Raw genomic sequence first — 19,968 nt, 5'->3', positions numbered from 1 at the left:
TTGTCTTGTAGCTTGTGGAATACTTAGTTCCCTGACCAGAGACTGAACCTGGGCCCTTGGCTATAGAGTGCAGAGTCCTAACCTCTGAACCACCAGAGAATTCCCACAGACTATTCTTATAGTTTATTTGTGTGAATATATTCAATATTACATTGTTGTCCATTGCAGATATTATTCAGAGTAAGCTTACTATGTTTGTATTTGGGTGTGAAATTATGCAAATTATGAAAGATTTATTGTTCCCTACTTTGCCTGTTTAGATCATTTTATGAAACTTTCTTAAATGTTATAGTTCTGGTTTTATTAGGGCTACTAGAAATATTTTGATATTATAAAATTGACATTAGCTTGTATTATTAACAAATTTCAGTACAACTTTCTCCTTAATAAATGATTTTAAATACATTATTCATGGGCATCCAGTGGGAATGAGCTGGTATTTTTGATATTTCACAGTGTATTTTGCTTTAAGTGTTTTCTTTATCAAGTGGGGAAACTGCCTTTAAGATTGGAGAGATGATCACAATAAAGAAAGATGTGTATAGACCTGTTTTTTTTCTTTTACCTATATAATCATACAGCAGATTAGCAGAGCCTTTGTGTATATGAAAAAACCCTCAAAGAATACGGTGGACTTTTTAAGTACACTACCATCTTGGCTTCTTTCTTGTTTTTTCACAAATGTTAGTTTTTTTTTCTTTAACAAGATTCCCCTGGTGTAGCATAGTGATTGAGAGCTCAGGCCTTACAGATCTGATTTTGAGTTTTTTGTTCTATAACCTACTAGCTTTATGATGTGGGGCACATTATTAGCCTCTTTTGGATCCATTTTTCACTAGGTAAAATAAAAGTCATGGTTTTTACTTTAATTATTGTGAAGAATAAATACTATAATAATAATGGTAATAGTAATAACAACTAGCATTCTTGTAAAGCTTATAATAAGTTAGGTAATATTTCCAAGTGTTTTACATATATTCATTCTAATCTACATAAATGTTTTAGTTAGTACTTGACACATAATTAATATTCAGTAAATACTGATTGCCTTGGATATTAAATCATTATCATTAAGTTCAGTTCAGTCGCTCAGTCGTGTCCAACTCTTTGTGACCCCTTGAATTGCAGCACGCCAGGCCTCCCTGTCCATCACCAACTCCCAGAGTTCACCCAAACTCATGTGCATTGAGTCGGTGATGCCATCCAGCCTTTTCATCCTCTGTCATCCCCTTCTCCTCCTGCCCCCAATTCCTCCCAGCATCAGGGTCTTTTCCAATGAGTCAACTCTTCGCATGAGGTGGCCAAAGTATTATCTTCTACTTTATCGTTATCTTCATCCTAGAGTCTGCTGTTAAGAGAATCTTGTCCCCATTTTTATTAATTATATTTTTATAAATTTTCACTTTAATTTGATAACTTTTTCCTATTCTTAACATGTTCCAAATTCTGAAGCAATTCTGGATGAGTACTTAAAGATTTAAGTTCAAAACTTATGAAGTATGTAGAAAAAATACCCAGTCTCTCACTGCTGAAGAGAAAAAAAAGTGTGCTAAAATCTCTATTTATAGTTTTGGAGGTCCATTCTTTAGAAAAAGGAAAACCAAAGGTACACTCAAATCTTAACAAAATTGCAATGGTGTCTCAGTTTAACTCGGTGAGTAGAATAAGCTGATCACTCCCTTTAATTGACCTGACTACAGAAGAAAGGATGAACGGTCTCTAATGGAGATAACATCAGTTGGAACCTTTAATCAAATTTACAGTGTCCATCATTCAATCAAAAATTTGACTATGTAAATGAAAAAGGATACATGTAAAAGGTTATGACTGTGTAATTGAAAACTCAAAAGGAATTCCATAGACTCATATCCACAGGTGATTCAGATATTGCAGCCAGAGGGAAAAGATTTTAAAACACCCATGACTAACTTATTAAGAAAAATGGAGAAAAAGAAGAAAATAGATAAAATAATGGAAAATTTTACCATCTAATTGGAATATGAAATATAAATCAAATGGAGCTAGTATCAAAAAATATAATACCTGAAATTCTGAACTAGATGAAATTAAAAACTCATTTTGCACAAGAAGGTGTCATTAGTAAACTGAAAGAGAAGTCAAAAATCAAAGCATTTGCAGGTGGGTAATAGGAAGAAAATGAACAGAACAAAAGGGATAAAACATAATTGTTGTCTTTGGAAAAGAGAGAGAGAATGAGCAGAAGCAAATATCCAAAGAAACTGTGGTCAAGATTTTGTTTTTAAAACTGGTGAAACTTCATAAAGCTCAGAAAACTCAAGATAATATAAAGAAAACAACTTGTAGGTACATCATGGTAAGATTGTTGAAAACCAACATAACTAAAAATCTTAAAATCAGCTTGAGAAAGAAAGACTGCTTTCAAAGGAACAAATCTGACAGCCGATTTCCCAACAGAAATAGTAGAACCAGAAGACAGTAGAGTGGCATCTTTAGAGTGCAAAAGAAATAATGCCACCTCCCCAGAGAAAACGTTTTTCAAAAACAAAGGTAAAATAAAGATTTTTTAGACTAAAAAGACCCAAGGAAATCTAAAGAAACACTATTCTTTCTTGGATTCCTTGCCTTTATGTCATGAAGACAGTAATGTAGCCTATAATGAGGCACACATGAGAAGGAACTCAGCCTTGTTGATAACAATTTGCATGTTGTGAGTGAACCATCTTGAAGCAGATTCTACAGCTTTAGTCAAGCCTTGAGATGACTGTAGCCCTGACCAATATTTTCACTGTGATGTTATGATGGACCCTGAGTCATAACTGCACTGCTAAACTCTTCTGGAGTCCTAACTCACAGAAGCTATGTGAGATAATAAACATTTATTGTTATTTAAAAAATGAGACAGACACAGAGGAAGGTTAAAGGGACTCCTTGCTGCTGCTTCTGCGTCACTTCAGTTGTGTCCGACTCTGTGCAACCCCATAGACGGCAGCCCACCAGGCTCCGCTGTCCCTGGGATTCTCCAGGCGAGAACACTGGAGTGGGTTGCCATTTCCTTCTCCGATAAGGGCCTCCTTAGTCAGAACGAAAATGATCTGAGACAAGGAAATGCAAGAAAGAATGAAGGGTGGCAAAAAAAGGTACACATATGACTAAATATAAAAGACTACTTATTGCCAAAAGTAGTATTTGTAATGTCTTAAGTATTTTAAAATTCAGACCACAATAATGTAGTCAGTGCAGAGCAGGGGGGTTAGGTAAATGAATTATAGTAGTTTAAGTTCTGAAATACATAAGTTTATTACCAAGGTTGCTAAATACAAAGGACAATACACAAAAATAACTTAGATTTCTTTATACTAGCAACAAAAAGAATGGAATTTATAAAATAAAGACATTTAAATAATGTTCAAAAATAAGCAACACTAACATAGTGTTAGAAATCTGTGTAGTCATCTTGGCGGGAGATGGAGGGGGCTTTGATGATGCTAGTTACAGTGAGTGTGTTTAGTTTGAGAAAAATCTGTCAAACCTCACATTCGTGATTTGTGCACTGTTTAATAGGTACAATACCTGTCAATTTAAAAGTTCAAAAACTGTACATTAAAAGAAATCACTCAAATATATTCCTTGATGATGAGTTTAAAGAAATAAGCTCTTCAAATAAGCTCTAGTTGGGATTATTAAAGATACAGAGAAGTTGGATGAATTTTAGCTTGTTAAAGGAAGAGTGCATTTTATAAGGACTCTTTTCTTTTTCTTGCTTTTTCCTTTTATTAGCGAATTTTAGCACCCTATACCGATTTTCACTACAGACATAGTCCAGATACAGCTGAAGGACAGCTAAAGTGAGTACCATGTGTGTTGCTGTTTAAAATTTTTAGATTTGCCTGATTTGCATGTCAAGCCAGAGCAAAATTAGTTTAAGTAAATTTCCTATTTCATGGACTTATATTGTAGTTCTCTTGTAATTAACTATGGCTTAAAAAAATTAAGCTTTTGGGAAATTTAAAGACTGGGAATTAGTTTCTTATTTTAATAATCTAAGGTAGGTGGCAGTAGAAACCTAGACCTTTAATCATTTCTCTGCTGTACATTTGTTGTTGTTCAGTCACTAAGTCAGGTCTGACTCTTTGCGACTCCATGGACTGCAGCATGCCAGGCTTTCCTGTCCTTCACTGTCTCCCGAAGTTTGCTCAAACTCATCATGTCCGCTGAGTTGGTGATGCTACCCAACCATCTCATGCTCTTTTGCCCCCTTCTCCTCCTGCCCTCAGTCTTTCCCAGCATCAGGGACTTTTTCAATGAGTCTGCTCTACGCATCAGGTGACTGAAATATTGGAACATCAGCTTCAGCATCAGTCCTTCCAATGAATATTCAGGATTGATTTCCTTTAGGATTGACTGGTTTGATGTTGCTGCCCAAGGGACTCTCAAGAGTCTTCTTCAGCACCATTGTACATATTTTTAGCATAATTACATTGAAATGCTAAAAGAATCAAATAATAATGAGTAGAATGAAGAGCTGCCTTAAATTGAGTATGCAGAAAGATAAGCCATGTAGAATTTTGAGAGTAAGGTTAATAGGGAGATAAAAGGAGATAAAGATTATTTTCCAGAAATGAAGTAGGATGATTTTTCAGAGTCTTTTGGGAGAGAAAAGCACGTGTTCACTAGGAATGCTGGAATAATTATATTTAAATTGATTTAGAGGTCAAATAATACACTATCTGTGGAGTTTTGCCATTGACACAGTTCCAATAAATATGCTATCAGGTGTAGCATAGTAGGTTTGTTGAATTGCAGATATACATGTTTTCTTAATTCCTCCACTAAGTTTGGGAACATTGTAAATGGGCATATTTTTGTTGTTTTTCATTTTTCTCCAGAATTAAAAATAGCCGTTTCATATCTTGAAATACCTCCATCACTGTGGATGCATTGCGTGCTAACTAACATCATTTCCTGAGCTAAGAAATTAAGAATAGTTGTTCTCTAGTTAAGACTTCTCAGACTTTATTTTTGCTAAGTTATGAATTGAGATTCTTCAGCCCCTTTCTTTCTTGGCTCCCTATGACACTTGGGCATTCTCCTTACTGATGAAGAATGTATCCATTTTCTATTGCAGCATGACAAACCATTATAAATATAATGGTTTAAAATAGCATTAGTTTATTAGTTCACAATTCAGTAGGTTAGAGGTCTGGCATGGTTCTTATCTGGAGGTGTTAGTGAAGAATCCATTTATCTCTAAGGTCACTCAGATTATTGGCAGAATTCATTCCTTACTCTTGTACAACTGAAGTTCCTGTTTTCTTGATGTCAACTGGGGCCTTCTCTCAGCTTCTAAAGGCCACATTCTTGTCTTGGCACATGGCACTCTCCATCTTCAAACACAACAGAAATTCCTTGAATCTTTGTGCTTTGAATCTCTCCCTGACTTCCTCTTCTCCCTCCAGCTAGAGAAAGCTCTCCAGATCAAACCTACCAGATGATCTGCATATCTTAAGGTCTGTTGGGCTGTATGATATAAACATAATCACAGTCATGGCAGTGACACCATATTCATAGGGATTCAGGCATTAAGACCTACAGTCTTGAGAAGACAGGAGCATTTTTAGAATTTTGCCTACCAGGATAAGCAACAAATGAACCAGGGTACTTAGAGGTGTGGTTAGGTGGGAAGTATATTCCACCAAAATCCTATCTTTCCTGTTTGGTTCAATACTTTTCTTTCCTTAAGTTTCTGGAGTATGGGCAGTTTCTGTAGCATGGGTACATTATGGCTAGGGCATAAGGAAGTAGATGGGGTTTGTTTTGTTTTGTTTTTCAATAAAGCTACCAATTTATTGAATAGGTTAGAGGATGGGTTACCAGGCAGTCAATACAAGTGTGTCACAAACATTTTTAAGATAAGGAGCACCAAAAGTTTAGTCACACAGTTATCTAATTCTCATTTCTTCCACCACCCCATGTCCCCATTATAGTTTCTGTTACAGTCTCATGTTGATTAGTATAGCAGAGCTCAGTGTGGTTGGTCTGTATGTGGGGGGATATTTTTAACTATTTTGTTCCACTTTTATTTACCATTCTTTAATTTGATTTTCTTTCATTGTTCTCTATTTATGTCTTTTTTTTTTTTTCCCTTACCAACTGTCTAGATTTTTGTATTCTCAAATTGTTAAGAACTTTATTAGAAAAGTGAAAAATATGGCACAGAAAAGAAATGGGCTGTTGACAGGGTAGAGGTGGTTGAGGTAACATAAAAGTACATGATTGCTAATTAAGTAAAACTGGCCATGTGCCATACATGAACAGTGTTTAACAATGTAAATAGTTCTATTGGTTAATTGATTGTCATAAACTATTACATAGAAAGAAACAAGTGAGATGATTGGATACCAATTATAAAAGAAGAAAGTAGCTGGTAGTAGGCCCCAACTGACAGAGAACCAAAACCTCAGTTATACAACAGCAAGAGAGTGGATTCTGCCAACAGCCTGAATGAACTTAGAAGTAAATGAGTCAGATCAGATCAGTCGCTCAGTCATGTCCGACTCTTTGCAACCCCATGAATCGCAGCACGCCAGGCCTCCCTGTCCATCACGAACTCCCGGAGTTCACTCAGACTCACGTCCATCGAGTCAGTGATGCCATCCAGCCATCTCATCCTCTGTTGTCTCCTTCTCCTCCTGCCCCCAATCCCTCCCAGCATCAGAGTCTTTTCCAATGAGTCAACTCTTCTCATGAGGCGGCCAAAGTACTAGAGTTTCAGCTTTAGCATCATTCCTTCCAAAGAAATCCCAGGGCTGATCTCCTTCAGAATGGACTGGTTGGAACTCCTTGCAGTCCAAGGGACTCTCAAGAGTCTTTTCCAACACCACAGTTCAAAAGCATCAATTCTTCGGTGCTCAGCTTTCTTCACAGTCCAACTCTCACATCCATACATGACCACTGGAAAAACCATAGCCTTGACTAGACGAACCTTTGTTGGCAAAGTAATGTCTCTGCTTTTGAATATGCTATCTAGGTTGGTCATAACCTTCCTTCCAAGGAGTAAGCATCTTTTAATTTCATGGCTGCAGTCACCATCTGTAGTGATTTTGGAGCCCAGAAAAATAAAGTCTGACATTGTTTCCAGTGTTTCCCCATCTATTTCCCATGAAGTGGTGGGACCGGATGCCATGATCTTCGTTTTCTGAATGTTGAGCCTTAAGCCAACTTTTTCACTCTCCACTTTCACTTTCATCAAGAGGCTTTTTAGTTCCTCTTCACTTTCTGCCATAAGGGTGGTGTCATCTGCATATCTGAGGTTATTGATATTTCTCCCGACAATCTTGATTCCAGTTTGTGTTTCTTCCAGTCCAGCGTTTCTCGTGATGTACTCTGCATAGAAGTTAAATAAACAGGGTGACAATATACAGCCTTGATGTACTCCTTTTCCTATTTGGAACCGGTCTGTTGTTCCATGTCCAGTTCTAACTGTTGCTTCCTGACCTGCATACAAATTTCTCAAGAGGCAGATCGGGTGGTCTGGTATTCCCATCTCTTTCAGAATTTTCCACAGTTTATTGTGATCCACACAGTCAAAGGCTTTGGCATAGTCAATAAAGCAGAAATAGATGTTTTTCTGGAACTCTCTTGCTTTTTCCATGATCCAGCGGATGTTGGCAATTTGATCTCTGGTTCCTCTGCCTTTTCTAAAACCAGCTTGAACATCAGGAAGTTCACGGTTCACAGATTGCTCAAGCCTGGCTTGGAGAATTTTGAGCATTACTTTACTAGCGTGTGAGATGAGTGCAATTGTGCGGTAGTTTGAGCATCCATTTGCATTGGCTTTCTTTGGGATTGGAATGAAAATGACCTTTTCCAGTCCTGTGGCCACTGCTGAGTTTTCCCAATTTGCTGGCATATTGAGTGCAGCACTTTCACAGCATCATCTTTCAGGATTTGGAATAGTTAAACTGGAATTCCATCACTTCCACTAGCTTTGTTCGTAGTGATGCTTTCTAAGGCCCACTTGACTTCACATTCCAGGATGTCTGGCTCTAGGTCAGTGATCACACCATCGTGATTATCTGGGTCGTGAAGATCTTTTTTGTACAGTTCTTCTGTGTATTCTTGCCATCTCTTCTTAATATCTTCTGCTTCTGTTAGGTCCATACCATTTCTGTCCTTTATCGAGCCCATCTTTGCATGAAATGTTCCTTTGGTATCTCTGATTTTGTTGAAGAGATCCCTAGTCTTTCCCATTCTGTTGTTTTCCTCTATTTCTTTGCATTGATTGCTGAAGAAGGCTTTCTTATCTCTTCTTGCTATTGTTTGGATCTCTGCATTCAGATGTTTATATCTTTCCTTTTTCCTTTGCTTTTTGCTTCTCTTCTTTTCACAGCTATTTGTAAGGCCTCCCCAGACAGCCATTTTGCTTTTTTGCATTTCTTTTCCATGGGAATGGTCTTGATCCCTGTCTCCTGTACAGTGTCACGAACCTCATTCCATAGTTCATCAGGCACTCTATCTATCAGATCTAGGCCCTTAAATCTATTTCTCACTTCCACTGTATAATCATAAGGGATTTGATTTAGGTCATACCTGAATGGTCTAGTGGTTTTCCCTACTTTCTTCAATGTAAGTCTGAATTTGGCAGTAAGGAGTTCATGGTCTGAGCCACAGTCAGCTCCTGGTCTTGTTTTTGCTAACTGTATAGAGCTTCTCCATCTTTGGCTGCAAAGAATATAATCAATCTGATTTCCGTGTTGACCATCTGGTGATGTCCATGTGTAGAGTCTTCTCTTGTGTTGTTGGAAGAGGGTGTTTGTTATGACCAGTGCATTTTCTTGGCAAAACTCTATTAGTCTTTGCCCTGCTGCATTGCATATTCCAAGGCCAAATTTGCCTGTTACTCGAGGTGTTTCTTGACTTCCTACTTTTGCATTCCAGTCCCCTATAATGAAAAGGACATCTTTTTTGGATGTTAGTTCTAAAAGGTCTTGTAGGTCTTCATAGAACCGTTCAACTTCAGCTTCTTCAGTGTTACTGGTTGGGGCATAGACTTGGATTACTGTGATATTGAATGGTTTGCCTTGGAAACGAACAGAGATTATTCTGTCGTTTTTGAGATTGCATCCATGTACTGCATTTCTGACTCTTTTGTTGACCATAATGGCCACTCCATTTCTTCTGAGGGATTCCTGCCCGCAGTAGTAGATATAATGGTCATCTGAGTTTAATTCACCCATTCCAGTCCATTTCAGTTCACTGATTCCTAGAATGTTGACATTCACTCTTGCCATCTCCTGTTTGACCACTTCAAATTTGCCTTGATTCATGGACTTGACATTCCAGGTTCCTATGCAATATTGCTCTTTACAGCATCGGACCTTGCTTCTATCACCAGTCACATCCACAGCTGGGTATTGTTTTTGCTTTGGCTCCATCCCTTCATTCTTTCTGGAGTTATTTCTCCACGGATCTCCAGTAGCATATTGCACACCTACGGACCTGGGGAGTTTCTCTTTCAGTACCCTATCATTTTTCCTTTTCATAGTGTTCATGGGGTTCTCAAGGCAAGAAAACTGAAGTGGTTTGCCATTCCCTTTTCCAGTGGACCACATTCTGTCAGATCTCTCCACCGTGACCCGCCCGTCTTGGGTTGCCCCACGGGCATGGCTTAGTTTCATTGAGTTAGACAAGGCTGTGGTCCTAGTGTGATTAGATTGACTAGTTTTCTGTGAGTATGGTTTCAGTGTTTTTGCCCTCTGATGCCCTCTTGCAACACCTACCGTCTTACTTGGGTTTCTCTTACCTTGGGCGTGGGGTATCTCTTCATGGCTGCTCCAGCAAAGCGCAGCCTTTGCTCCTTACCTTGGACGGGGGGTATCTCCTCAGCGCCGCCCTTCCTGACCTTCAATGTGGAATAGCTCCTCTAGGCCCTCCTGCGCCCGTGCAGCCAATAATACCTAATTATTTAATAATATTAGTGAATATACAGCTTGTTGAGCTTGCTTGGTAGAATAAGTAGAATAAGCTTGCTCAGATAAGTTTGGAACAAGACTTTTGAAGTAAAGAGAACACATGTAGTAACAGAGGTTTATGTGGTAATTTTCTTTGCTAAAGGGCAGTCTTTTGACAGAGATGCTTCTTAAGCAGGGTGGTGGTGTTGCCAATGCTTACAGGTGTTAGTGAGCTATCTAAATTTTCAGAAAGAGCAGGAAAAGTAGAACTCAAAAAAGCGGAATTTATAATTTGTTTTAAAACATGAATTTCACATGTGGGAAGGCGTGATCAGTAAGTACATAATTGAGTAATTTGCTTTGAGGTAGATCTTATCTTTATTTTTTTAAATGTATTTTAAATTTCCTATGTAATACTTAAATATTAAGTAGTGATAGCTGTTACTCTGATATAGTAATAGGGCAAAACTAACTTTTTATTTAAACATTTAATTTGTTTGACTCTACCCCCACCCCATCCAACAGAGAAGACAGAGAAGCAAGGTTTCTAGCCAGTAAAATGGGAATCATAGCAACATTCCGGTCATGGGCAGGTAAGTTCCTCTGTGTTACTTTGTATCATATAAGACAAACTTGACTATTTTTTCAAATGTTAACTTATTGTAGCATCTCATTTATATGTTAGCATGGTCTTTTTTTATGTGTTATCATTAGAACCAAGAGGGGTTTAATACACAGTATTAAAATTGACCATTTGCAAGTCAACATGCTGATGATAACTTAGGCATTTAAATAAAAAATTTGAACATGATCTGTACCAAAAAAGATTTTAAAAATGTTAGTTGAATACATAGCTAAAGTTTCTTACCTTAAAGTATAATGTAGAATGTTATAAATACCTAATAAGCAAGATAGTAGTCCCAAATACCTTTCCTTTTGTTTATTTTGTTTTGGGATGTGTTCTTTAAATTTCTTATTGAAATACAGTTGATATATAATGTGCTTCTGGTGTATAGCAGAGTGATTCAGAGAAAGATATATATATATGTTCTTTTTCATATTCTTCCCATTATTGTTTGTTATAATGAATATAGTTGCCTGTGCTATACCTATATTGCAGGACCTTGTTTATTTTATATATAGCAGTGTGTATCTATAAATCTGAACTCCTGATTTATTGCTCCCTCACTTCTTTTCCCCCTTGGTAACCATATGTTTGTTTTCTCTGTTTGCAAGTCTGTTTATGATTTCATAAATAAATTCATTTGTATCACATTTTAGATTCCACATATAAGTGATATCATATAGTATTTGTCTTTGTCTGACTTCATTTAGTACGATGATAATCTGTAGGTCCATTTGTGTTGCTACATATGCCATTATTTTATTCTATATTATAACTGAATAATATTTCATTTTATATATATACCACATCTTCTTTATCTGTTCATCTGTTGATGGACATTTAAGTTGCTTCTGTGTCTTAAACTATTAAAATAGTGCTGCGGTGAACACTGGGGTGGATGTTCTTTTCACATTACAGTTTTCCCTGGATATATGCTCAGGAGTGGAATTCCAGGATCATATGGTAACTCTATTTTTAGTTTTTAAGGAAACATCCATACTATTTTCTATAATGGCTACATTAATTTACATTCCTGCCAATAGTGTGAGGGGCTTTCTGTTGCTCCACAGCCTCTCCAGTGTTTATTATTTGTAGACTTTTTAATGATGGACATTCTTACTGGTGTGAGGTGATAACTTCATTGTAGTTTTGATTTGTATTTGTCTAATAATAATTAGTGATGTTGAACATCTTTTTGTGTGCCTGTTGACCATCTGCATGTGTTATTGGAAGACATATCTACGTAGGCCTTCTTTCTTTTTTTTTTATTAGATTGCTTTGTTTTTTTGTTACTGTGTTGTGTGACCTGTTTAGATATTTTGGAAGTTAATCCCTTGTCAGTTGCATCATTTGCAAATACTTTCTCCCATTCTGTAAGTTGTCTTTTCATTTTGTTTATGGTTTCCTCTCTATGTAAAAGCTTAAAAATTTGATTAGGTCTCATTTGTCCATTTTTACTTTTGTTGTAAAAATTTTTTTATTGGAGTACAGTTTATATACCATGTTGTGTTAGTTTCAGGTGTACAGCAAAGTGAATCAGTTATACATATATCCACTTTAAAACATTTTTTTCTTCTCAAATAGGCCATTACAAAGTATTGAGCAGTGTTCCCTGTGCTATACAGTAGGTTATTATTAGTTATCTGTTTTATACATCAAATCAGATCAGATCAGTCGCTCAGTCGTGTCTGACTCTTTGTGACCCCATGAATCGCAGCATGCCAGGCCTCCCTGTCCATCACCAACTCTCGGAGTTCACTGAGACTCAAGTCCATCGAGTCAGTGATGTCATCCAGCCATCTCATCCTCTGTCATCCCTTTCTCCTCTTGCCCCCAGTCCCTCCCAGCATCAGAGTCTTTTTCCAGTGAGTCAACTCTTCGCATGAGGTGGCCAAAGTACTGGAGTTTCAGCTTTAGCATCATTCCTTCCAAAGAAATCCCAGGGCTGATCTCCTTCAGAATGGACTGGTTGGATCTCCTTGCAGTCCAAGGGACTCTCAAGAGTCTTCTCCAACACCACAGTTCAAAAGCATCAATTCTTTGGTGCTCAGCCTTCTTCACAGTCCAACTCTCACATCCATACATGACCACTGGAAAAACCATAGCCTTGACTAGACGAACCTTTGTTGGCAAAGTAATGTCTCTGCTTTTGAATATGCTATCTAGGTTGGTCATAACTTTCCTTCCAAGGAGTAAGCGTCTTTTAATTTCATGGCTGCAGTCACCATCTGTAGTGATGTTGGAGCCCAGAAAAATAAAGTCTGACAGTGTTTCCAGTGTTTCCCCGTCTATTTGCCAAGAAGTGATGGGACCGGATGCCATGATCTTCATTTTCTGAATGTTGAGCTTTAAGCCAACTTTTTCACTCTCCACTTTCACTTTCATCAAGAGGCTTTTGAGTTCCTCTTCACTTTCTGCAATAAGGGTGGTGTTATCTGCATATCTGAGGTTATTGATATTTCTCCTGGCAATCTTGATTCCAGCTTGTGCTTCTTCCAGTCCACTGTTTCTCATGATGTACTCTGCATATAAGTTAAATAAACAGGGTGACAATATACAGCCTTGACGTACTCCTTTTCCTATTTGGAACCAGTCTGTTCCGTGTCCAGTTCTAACTGTTGCTTCCTGACCTGCATACAAATTTCTCAAGAGGCAGATCAGGTGGTCTGGTATTCCCATCTCTTTCAGAATTTTCCACAGTTTATTGTGATCCACATGGTCAAAGGCTTTGGCATAGTCAATAAAGCAGAAATAGATGTTTTTCTGGAATTCTCTTGCTTTTTCCATGATCCAGCAGATGTTGGCAATTTGATCTCTGGTTCCTCTGCCTTTTCTAAAACCAGCTTGAACATCAGGAAGTTCATGGTTCACGTATCGCTGAAGCCTGGCTTGGAGAATTTTGAGCATTACTTAACTAGCGTGTGAGATGAGTGCAATTGTGTGGTAGTTTGAGCATTCTTTGGCATTGCCTTTCTTTGGGATTGGAATGAAAATGACCTTTTCCAGTCCTGTGGCCACTGCTGAGTTTTCCCAATTTGCTGGCATATTGAGTACAGCACTTTCACAGCATCATCTTTCAGGATTTGGAATGGTTAAACTGGAATTCCATCACCTGCACTAGCTTTGTTCGTAGTGATGCTTTCTAAGGCCCACTTGACTTCACATTCCAGGATGTCTGGCTCTAGGTCAGTGATCACACCATTGTGATTATCTGGGTTGTGAAGATCTTTTTTGTACAGTTCTTCTGTATAGTCTTGTCATCTCTTCTTAATATCTTCTGCTTCTGTTAGGTCCATACCATTTCTGTCCTTTATCGAGCCCATCTTTGCATGAAATGTTCCTTTGGTATCTCTGATTTTGTTGAAGAGATCCCTAGTCTTTCCCATTCTGTTGTTTTCCTCTATTTCTTTGCATTGATCGCTGAAGAAGGCTTTCTTATCTCTTCTTGCTGTGCTTTGAAACTCTGCATTCAGATGTTTATATCTTTCCTTTTTCCTTTGCTTTTTGCTTCTCTTCTTTTCACAGCTATTTGTAAGGCCTCCCCAGACAGCCATTTTGCTTTTTTGCATTTCTTTTCCATGGGAATGGTCTTGATCCCTGTCTCCTGTACAGTGTCACGAACCTCATTCCATAGTTCATCAGGCACTCTATCTATCAGATCTAGGCCCTTAAATCTATTTCTCACTTCCACTGTATAATCATAAGGGATTTGATTTAGGTCATACCTGAATGGTCTAGTGGTTTTCCCTACTTTCTTCAATGTAAGTCTGAATTTGGCAGTAAGGAGTTCATGGTCTGAGCCACAGTCAGCTCCTGGTCTTGTTTTGCTGACTGTATAGAGCTTCTCCATCTTTGGCTGCAAAGAATATAATCAATCTGATTTCCGTGTTGACCATCTGGTGATGTCCATGTGTAGAGTCTTCTCTTGTGTTGTTGGAGGAGGGTGTTTGTTATGACCAGTGCATTTTCTTGGCAAAACTCTATTAGTCTTTGCCCTGCTGCATTGTGTATTCCAAGGCCAAATTTGCCTGTTACTCGAGGTGTTTCTTGACTTCCTACTTTTGCATTCCAGTCCCCTATAATGAAAAGGACATCTTTTTTATACATAGATGTTTAAACATTTTATACGTACATGTTTTATACATAGTAATGTATATATGTCAGTCCTGGTCTTCCAATTTATCCCCACCTCCATCCCCTGGTAACCATAAGTTTGTTTTCTACGTCTATGACTTGACTTTACTTCTGTTTTGTAAGTAAGTTTATTTGTATCCTGTCCCCTTTTCTTTAGATTGCACATGTAAGCAATATCATATCTGTCTTTCTGTGTCTGAATTACCTCACTCAGCATGACAGTCTCCAGTTTCATCCACGTTGTTACAGATGGCATTATTTTTCTTTTTTATTGCAGTAGTAGTGCATTGTATATATGTACCACATATTCTTGGTATATCATGTTCTTAGTTTGTGAAAATGACTATACTATCCAAAGCAATCTACAGATTCAGTGCAATCTCTGTCAAATTACCAATGGCATTTTTCTCAGAACTAGAACAAAAATTTGTATGGAAACACAAAAGGCCCTGAATAGTGAACGCAATTTTGAGAAAGAAAAAATGGAGCTAGAGGAATTAGTCTCCCTGACTTCAGACTAGCCTACAAAGCTACATTTATCAAAATGATACGGTATTGGCACAAAGACAGAAATATATAATCAATAGAAAAGGATAGAAAGCCCAGAAATAAACCCACTCACCTATGGTCAATTAATCTATGACAAAGGAGGCAAGAATATGCAGTGGAGAAAAGATAGTTTCTTCAATAAGTGGTTGGTGCTAGGAAACTGGACAGCTACATATAAAAGAATGAAATTAGAACATTCTTTGCATCATACACAAAAATAAATTCAAAATGTACTAAAGACCTCTAAGGCCAGAGACTATAAAGCTCTTAGAGGAAAATATAGGCAAAACACCCTTTTACCCAAATCACAGCCTGATCTTTTTTAAATTTTTTTATTCATTTCTCCTAACGTAGTGAAAAAAAACAAAACAAAAAAACCAAAATAAACAAATGGGATCTAATTTAACTTAAAAGCTTTTATACAGCCAAGGGAACCATAAACAACAGAAAGGCAGCCCTCAGACTGGGAGAAAATATTTGCAAATGAAGCAACTGTCCAAGGGATTAATCTCCAAAATATATAAATGATTCATGCAACTCAATATCAAAGACACAAATGAAATGACTCAATCAAAAAATGGGTGGAAGGTCTAAATAAATATTTCTCCAAAGAAGACATACAGATGGCCAAAAAGCAGATGAAAAAATGCTCAATATCATTAGGAAATGCAAATCAAAACTACAGTGAGGTATCACTGATCAGAATGGCATTGTTAAAGAATCTGTAGGCAGTAAATGTAGAGAAAGTGTGGAGAAAGGGGACCCCTCCTACACTCTTACTGGGAATGTAAATTGAAACAGCCACTATTGGAGAACCGTATGGAGATTCCTTAAAAAACTAAAAATATCAATAGAGCTATCATATGACGTAGCAATCCCACTCCTGGGCAAATACCCAGAGAAAGCCATATTTTTGCTCTTATTTCTATTGCTGAGCAGTCCAGAATTTCTTGAGAACCTTTTTGAATGTAATTTAAATGGTAAAATTATTGATAATCTCTACTTAGTTGGAAATTCAGAGAATGTTTGAAATATACTATCACTTACGATGATCAAATAATATAATAGTGTAATTTAGCTTTGAAAAATGTCACATTTTGTATTATGAATACATCTTTTGAAATTCAAATCAGTGATTTTTTTTTATCCTTTATAGGTATTATTAATTTATGTAAACCTGGAAACTCTGGGATTCAGTCTCTAATTGGAGTACTTTGCATTCCAAATATGGAAATAAGGGTAGGTAAAAATTACTCTGTATCAGAATTTTAGTGGAGGAAATTAATTGGAGAAAAGTTTCAAGTGGTGTTTTTCCTCATGAATTGTTAATCTGTATCACAGAACATTTTAAAAATACAGGAATAAATATTTATGACTTAGTTGTACACTAAGGAAAAGAATATGAATCATTTGAAACAATGCTATTGTTAGGAACTATGGATGTATTAAAATTATATTAAAATGTGGCATTAATTATGCCTTTTCTTTCTTTGAAATTAACTATGCTTTATTTAATAAAAGGTATAGACATTTCACAGGGGCATTCTCATTGTAAAAGTTTCAAGCAATACAGAAAACTATACTTAGGGGAAAGTAAGCATAGTAGTTATGCAACTTATGCCTTCTAACTTTTATTTTTATATTAGCAATGGTTTTGATTAAAATTGGGGTACTTATATGCTTAATTACTAGACATAGCCCTAAATTATTAGGGCTTTACTGGTGGCTCAGATGGTAAAGAATCTGCCTGCAATGCAGGAGACCCAGGTTCTGTCCCTGAGTTGGGAAGGTCCCCTGGATAAGGAAATGACAACCTACTCCAGTTTTCTTGCCTGGAGAATTCCATGGGCAGAGGAGCCTGGCGGGCTACAGTCTGTGGGGTCACAGAGAATCAGACACAACTGAGTAACTAACACTTCACTTTCTAAATTATTAATGTGTACAAATTGTATAAAACAGCTAAAACAGATTGAAATTAGAGGGAAAGAAATTAACTCTTCACAAGGTTCTTCCTTTTCCCCTTCTGCGTTTTTCTTTTAATGTTCAAAGGAACAAAACTTGCCCCCCTGTTTCTAATTATTAGTACAAATATTAGCTAGAGGTGCCTTGCTTAAAATGTGAACTAAAAACAAAAGCATCTAAACCATGGAAGGATGTAATTAAGGATGGAAAGATCTATAAGCAGGGAACTAAAGGTTCCAATTCAGCTGACTTCTTACTCAGCAAAAAAACATGCTCTTTTGAGTTTGGCCAGACTGATTTTATTATTTATAGCTCCATGACCTTAGGCAAATTATTTTAAACCTTTAAATCTATTTCTTCATGTCTACAATGGGGATAATACAAGATTTATTGAAAAAGTTACATCATGTATATGTAGTAAGCATTCAGTACTATGCTCTAATATAGGCAGAAACAGTAGTTTTCTAAAATATAGTAGTTCTCTTTTTACCAATTTTTAAATCTGTGAATAGGACATTTAAAAATTTTTAAGTGAAGATTTATTCTGTAAAAACAAATGAACTGTATTTTTTTTTTTTTTTTAACTTTCAGCGAGGTCTCCTTGAAGTGCTTTATGATATATTTCGTCTTCCTCTACCTGTTGTGACTGAAGAGTTCATAGAAGCACTACTCAGTGTAGGTAAGTATTGAAGTGCATTCACTGTTCATATATTGTAATTTTTTAAATGACTTACCTAATGGAGGCAGAATCCCTCGAAGGGAAAATACTAAAATAAGTATTGAATATCACTTTCTTTTCTTATTGCATATTTGTGGCATGAAATTAATATAAAAATAAAATCTCAGGTGAACTTCTAAAAAGAAATTTTAATTTCTTCTCTGTCATCATAATTCCTGAAATTAGCAGTGAAATTAATAATAGAAGGATGGATCAAGAAAGGAAGAGAGGAGATAATAAGAAACCTTTTGCAATTCTCAAATTAGATTATTTGATTTTTAAATTTTATTTTAGCTAAATGACTCTAAACCATTGAATGAAGAAAGTTAAAGTTAGATTTATGTAAACCCTTCATTTACAGAAATCATTTTTTTCTTTTTTTTTTTTTTTTTAAAGCAGAGACATTACTTTTTTTTTTTTTTTTTTTTTTTTAAATTACATGACATACTTTATTCAGCAAAAAATTGTAAGGAACAAGCAGTGACACATGAGGAACCTAGAGATCGAGAGAGTTACAATAAGAGGCATTTCAACCAATTACGCCTTTTTGAGTCTTTTTCTTTTCTTTTTTTTTTAGCCAACAGTTGAAATTATTTATAGCCTGGTTGTATGCTATGCTGTGCTAAATTGCTTCAGTTGTGTCTGACCCTTTGCGAACCTATGGAGTGTAACTTGCCAGGCTCCTTTGTCCATGGATAGCTTGTTTAGCTGATGGTTATTTAAACTGTTTCATTGATGTACTATTTTCTTCTAACTATCTAAATTTATTTTAGATCCAGGTAGATTCCAAGACAGTTGGAGGCTTTCAGATGGCTTTGTAGCAGCTGAGGCAAAAACTATTCTTCCTCATCGTGCCAGATCCAGGTAGAATTTAAGTACAGAAATAATTCAGATTTACTACAGTTGCTATTGTTATGTTCAGTTTTCTAGTGTATGGAACAAGATTTAAAATTTTCTGTGCTGTATTTATTTCCAGGCCAGACCTCATGGATAATTATTTGGCACTGATACTCTCAGCATTTATTCGTAATGGACTTTTAGAAGTAAGAATTATAAACCTTCTTCTATTTTATTTTCTCTAGCAGTTCTTTCAGAGCAACAAACATGATGCATAGGTGTGTTCATGTATGCTGTTTTGCAACTGTGATATTTTCTTTTTATTTTCAAAGGGTTTGGTTGAGGTAATAACAAACAGTGACGACCATATCTCAGTTAGAGCCACCATCCTTTTAGGAGAACTTTTACATATGGTAAGTTTAACAACTTTTGATTATGTTTTGTACATTAATGTTTTAATTTATGAAACAAGGCTATTTTAACAGTGTTACTTTGCATTATCTCAAAAACATAAGTTTGCATTTATTTGGATATGTGTCTTTGCATTACAAAGAGCCCTTGATACTTTGTATCATATATATATAGGCTAGTTTTTTAAATGGAAAAAATATAAAGTACTGAATACTCACTTTCAATGTTGACATTTTGAGTCCATAAATATCTTTCTTTAGAATCTTTAGAATGACTTCCTACCTAAAAATTACAGAATTACAAAACTATAGATATTACTTTAATCAGCTAGGGATCGAATTGATAACAGTAAGTGCGTAAATTTTAGAAAACTTTGTGAAGGAAATAAATTTAACTGCCTTATTTGAACATGTACTTCTCTGTAAACTTGTCAGTTGAGGTTTGTTTTGAAAGGTGGGAATCTTTTTTGGGGGGACATGGTTTTATGACATCAGTAACTTGTGGAAACAAGGAGCTAGCCAAGTGATCTGATCATTTTCAGTACCTAGCAGATGAAGTAGTGAGGGTACTCTGACCATTTACAAATTAGAAATTTATATTTCTAAGTCTGTTAGTTAACAAGTGTGAAAGTCGCTCAGTCATGTCCAACTCTTTGCAACCCCATGGACCATAGCCTGCCAGGCTCCTCTGTCCATGGAATTCTCCAGGCCAGAATACTGGAGTGGGTAACCGTTTCCTTCTCCAGGGGATCTTCCCAGCCCAGGGATTGAACCAGGTCTCCTGCATTGCAAGTGTATCCT

The 19,968-nt window shown here is 36.5% G+C and overlaps 1 protein-coding gene across 11 annotated transcripts in view; it reads left to right on the top strand.

Moving 5' to 3' along the window:
- The window catches only part of RICTOR (RPTOR independent companion of MTOR complex 2), a 138,954-nt gene that overhangs the window by 77,071 nt on the left and 41,915 nt on the right, over window positions 1–19,968 (top strand). For all 11 annotated transcript variants that reach the window (XM_086361496.1, XM_086361495.1, XM_086361494.1 and 8 more), the window contains 7 exons: window positions 3,760–3,827; window positions 10,458–10,525; window positions 16,397–16,479; window positions 17,794–17,881; window positions 18,694–18,784; window positions 18,897–18,963; window positions 19,090–19,170. In XM_086361496.1, coding sequence (XP_086217622.1) covers window positions 3,760–3,827; window positions 10,458–10,525; window positions 16,397–16,479; window positions 17,794–17,881; window positions 18,694–18,784; window positions 18,897–18,963; window positions 19,090–19,170 — 546 coding nt within the window. The remainder of the gene's footprint in view (window positions 1–3,759; window positions 3,828–10,457; window positions 10,526–16,396; window positions 16,480–17,793; window positions 17,882–18,693; window positions 18,785–18,896; window positions 18,964–19,089; window positions 19,171–19,968) is intronic.

The sequence above is a fragment of the Bos grunniens genome, chromosome 20, assembly GCF_055505025.1.
Source record: "Bos grunniens cultivar Pamir isolate PY7600 chromosome 20, Bosgru_T2T1.0, whole genome shotgun sequence".
NCBI lineage: Eukaryota > Metazoa > Chordata > Mammalia > Artiodactyla > Bovidae > Bos > Bos grunniens.
The sequence above is the reverse complement of the archived record's forward strand: the minus strand, read 5'-3'. Positions and strand labels throughout refer to the sequence as shown.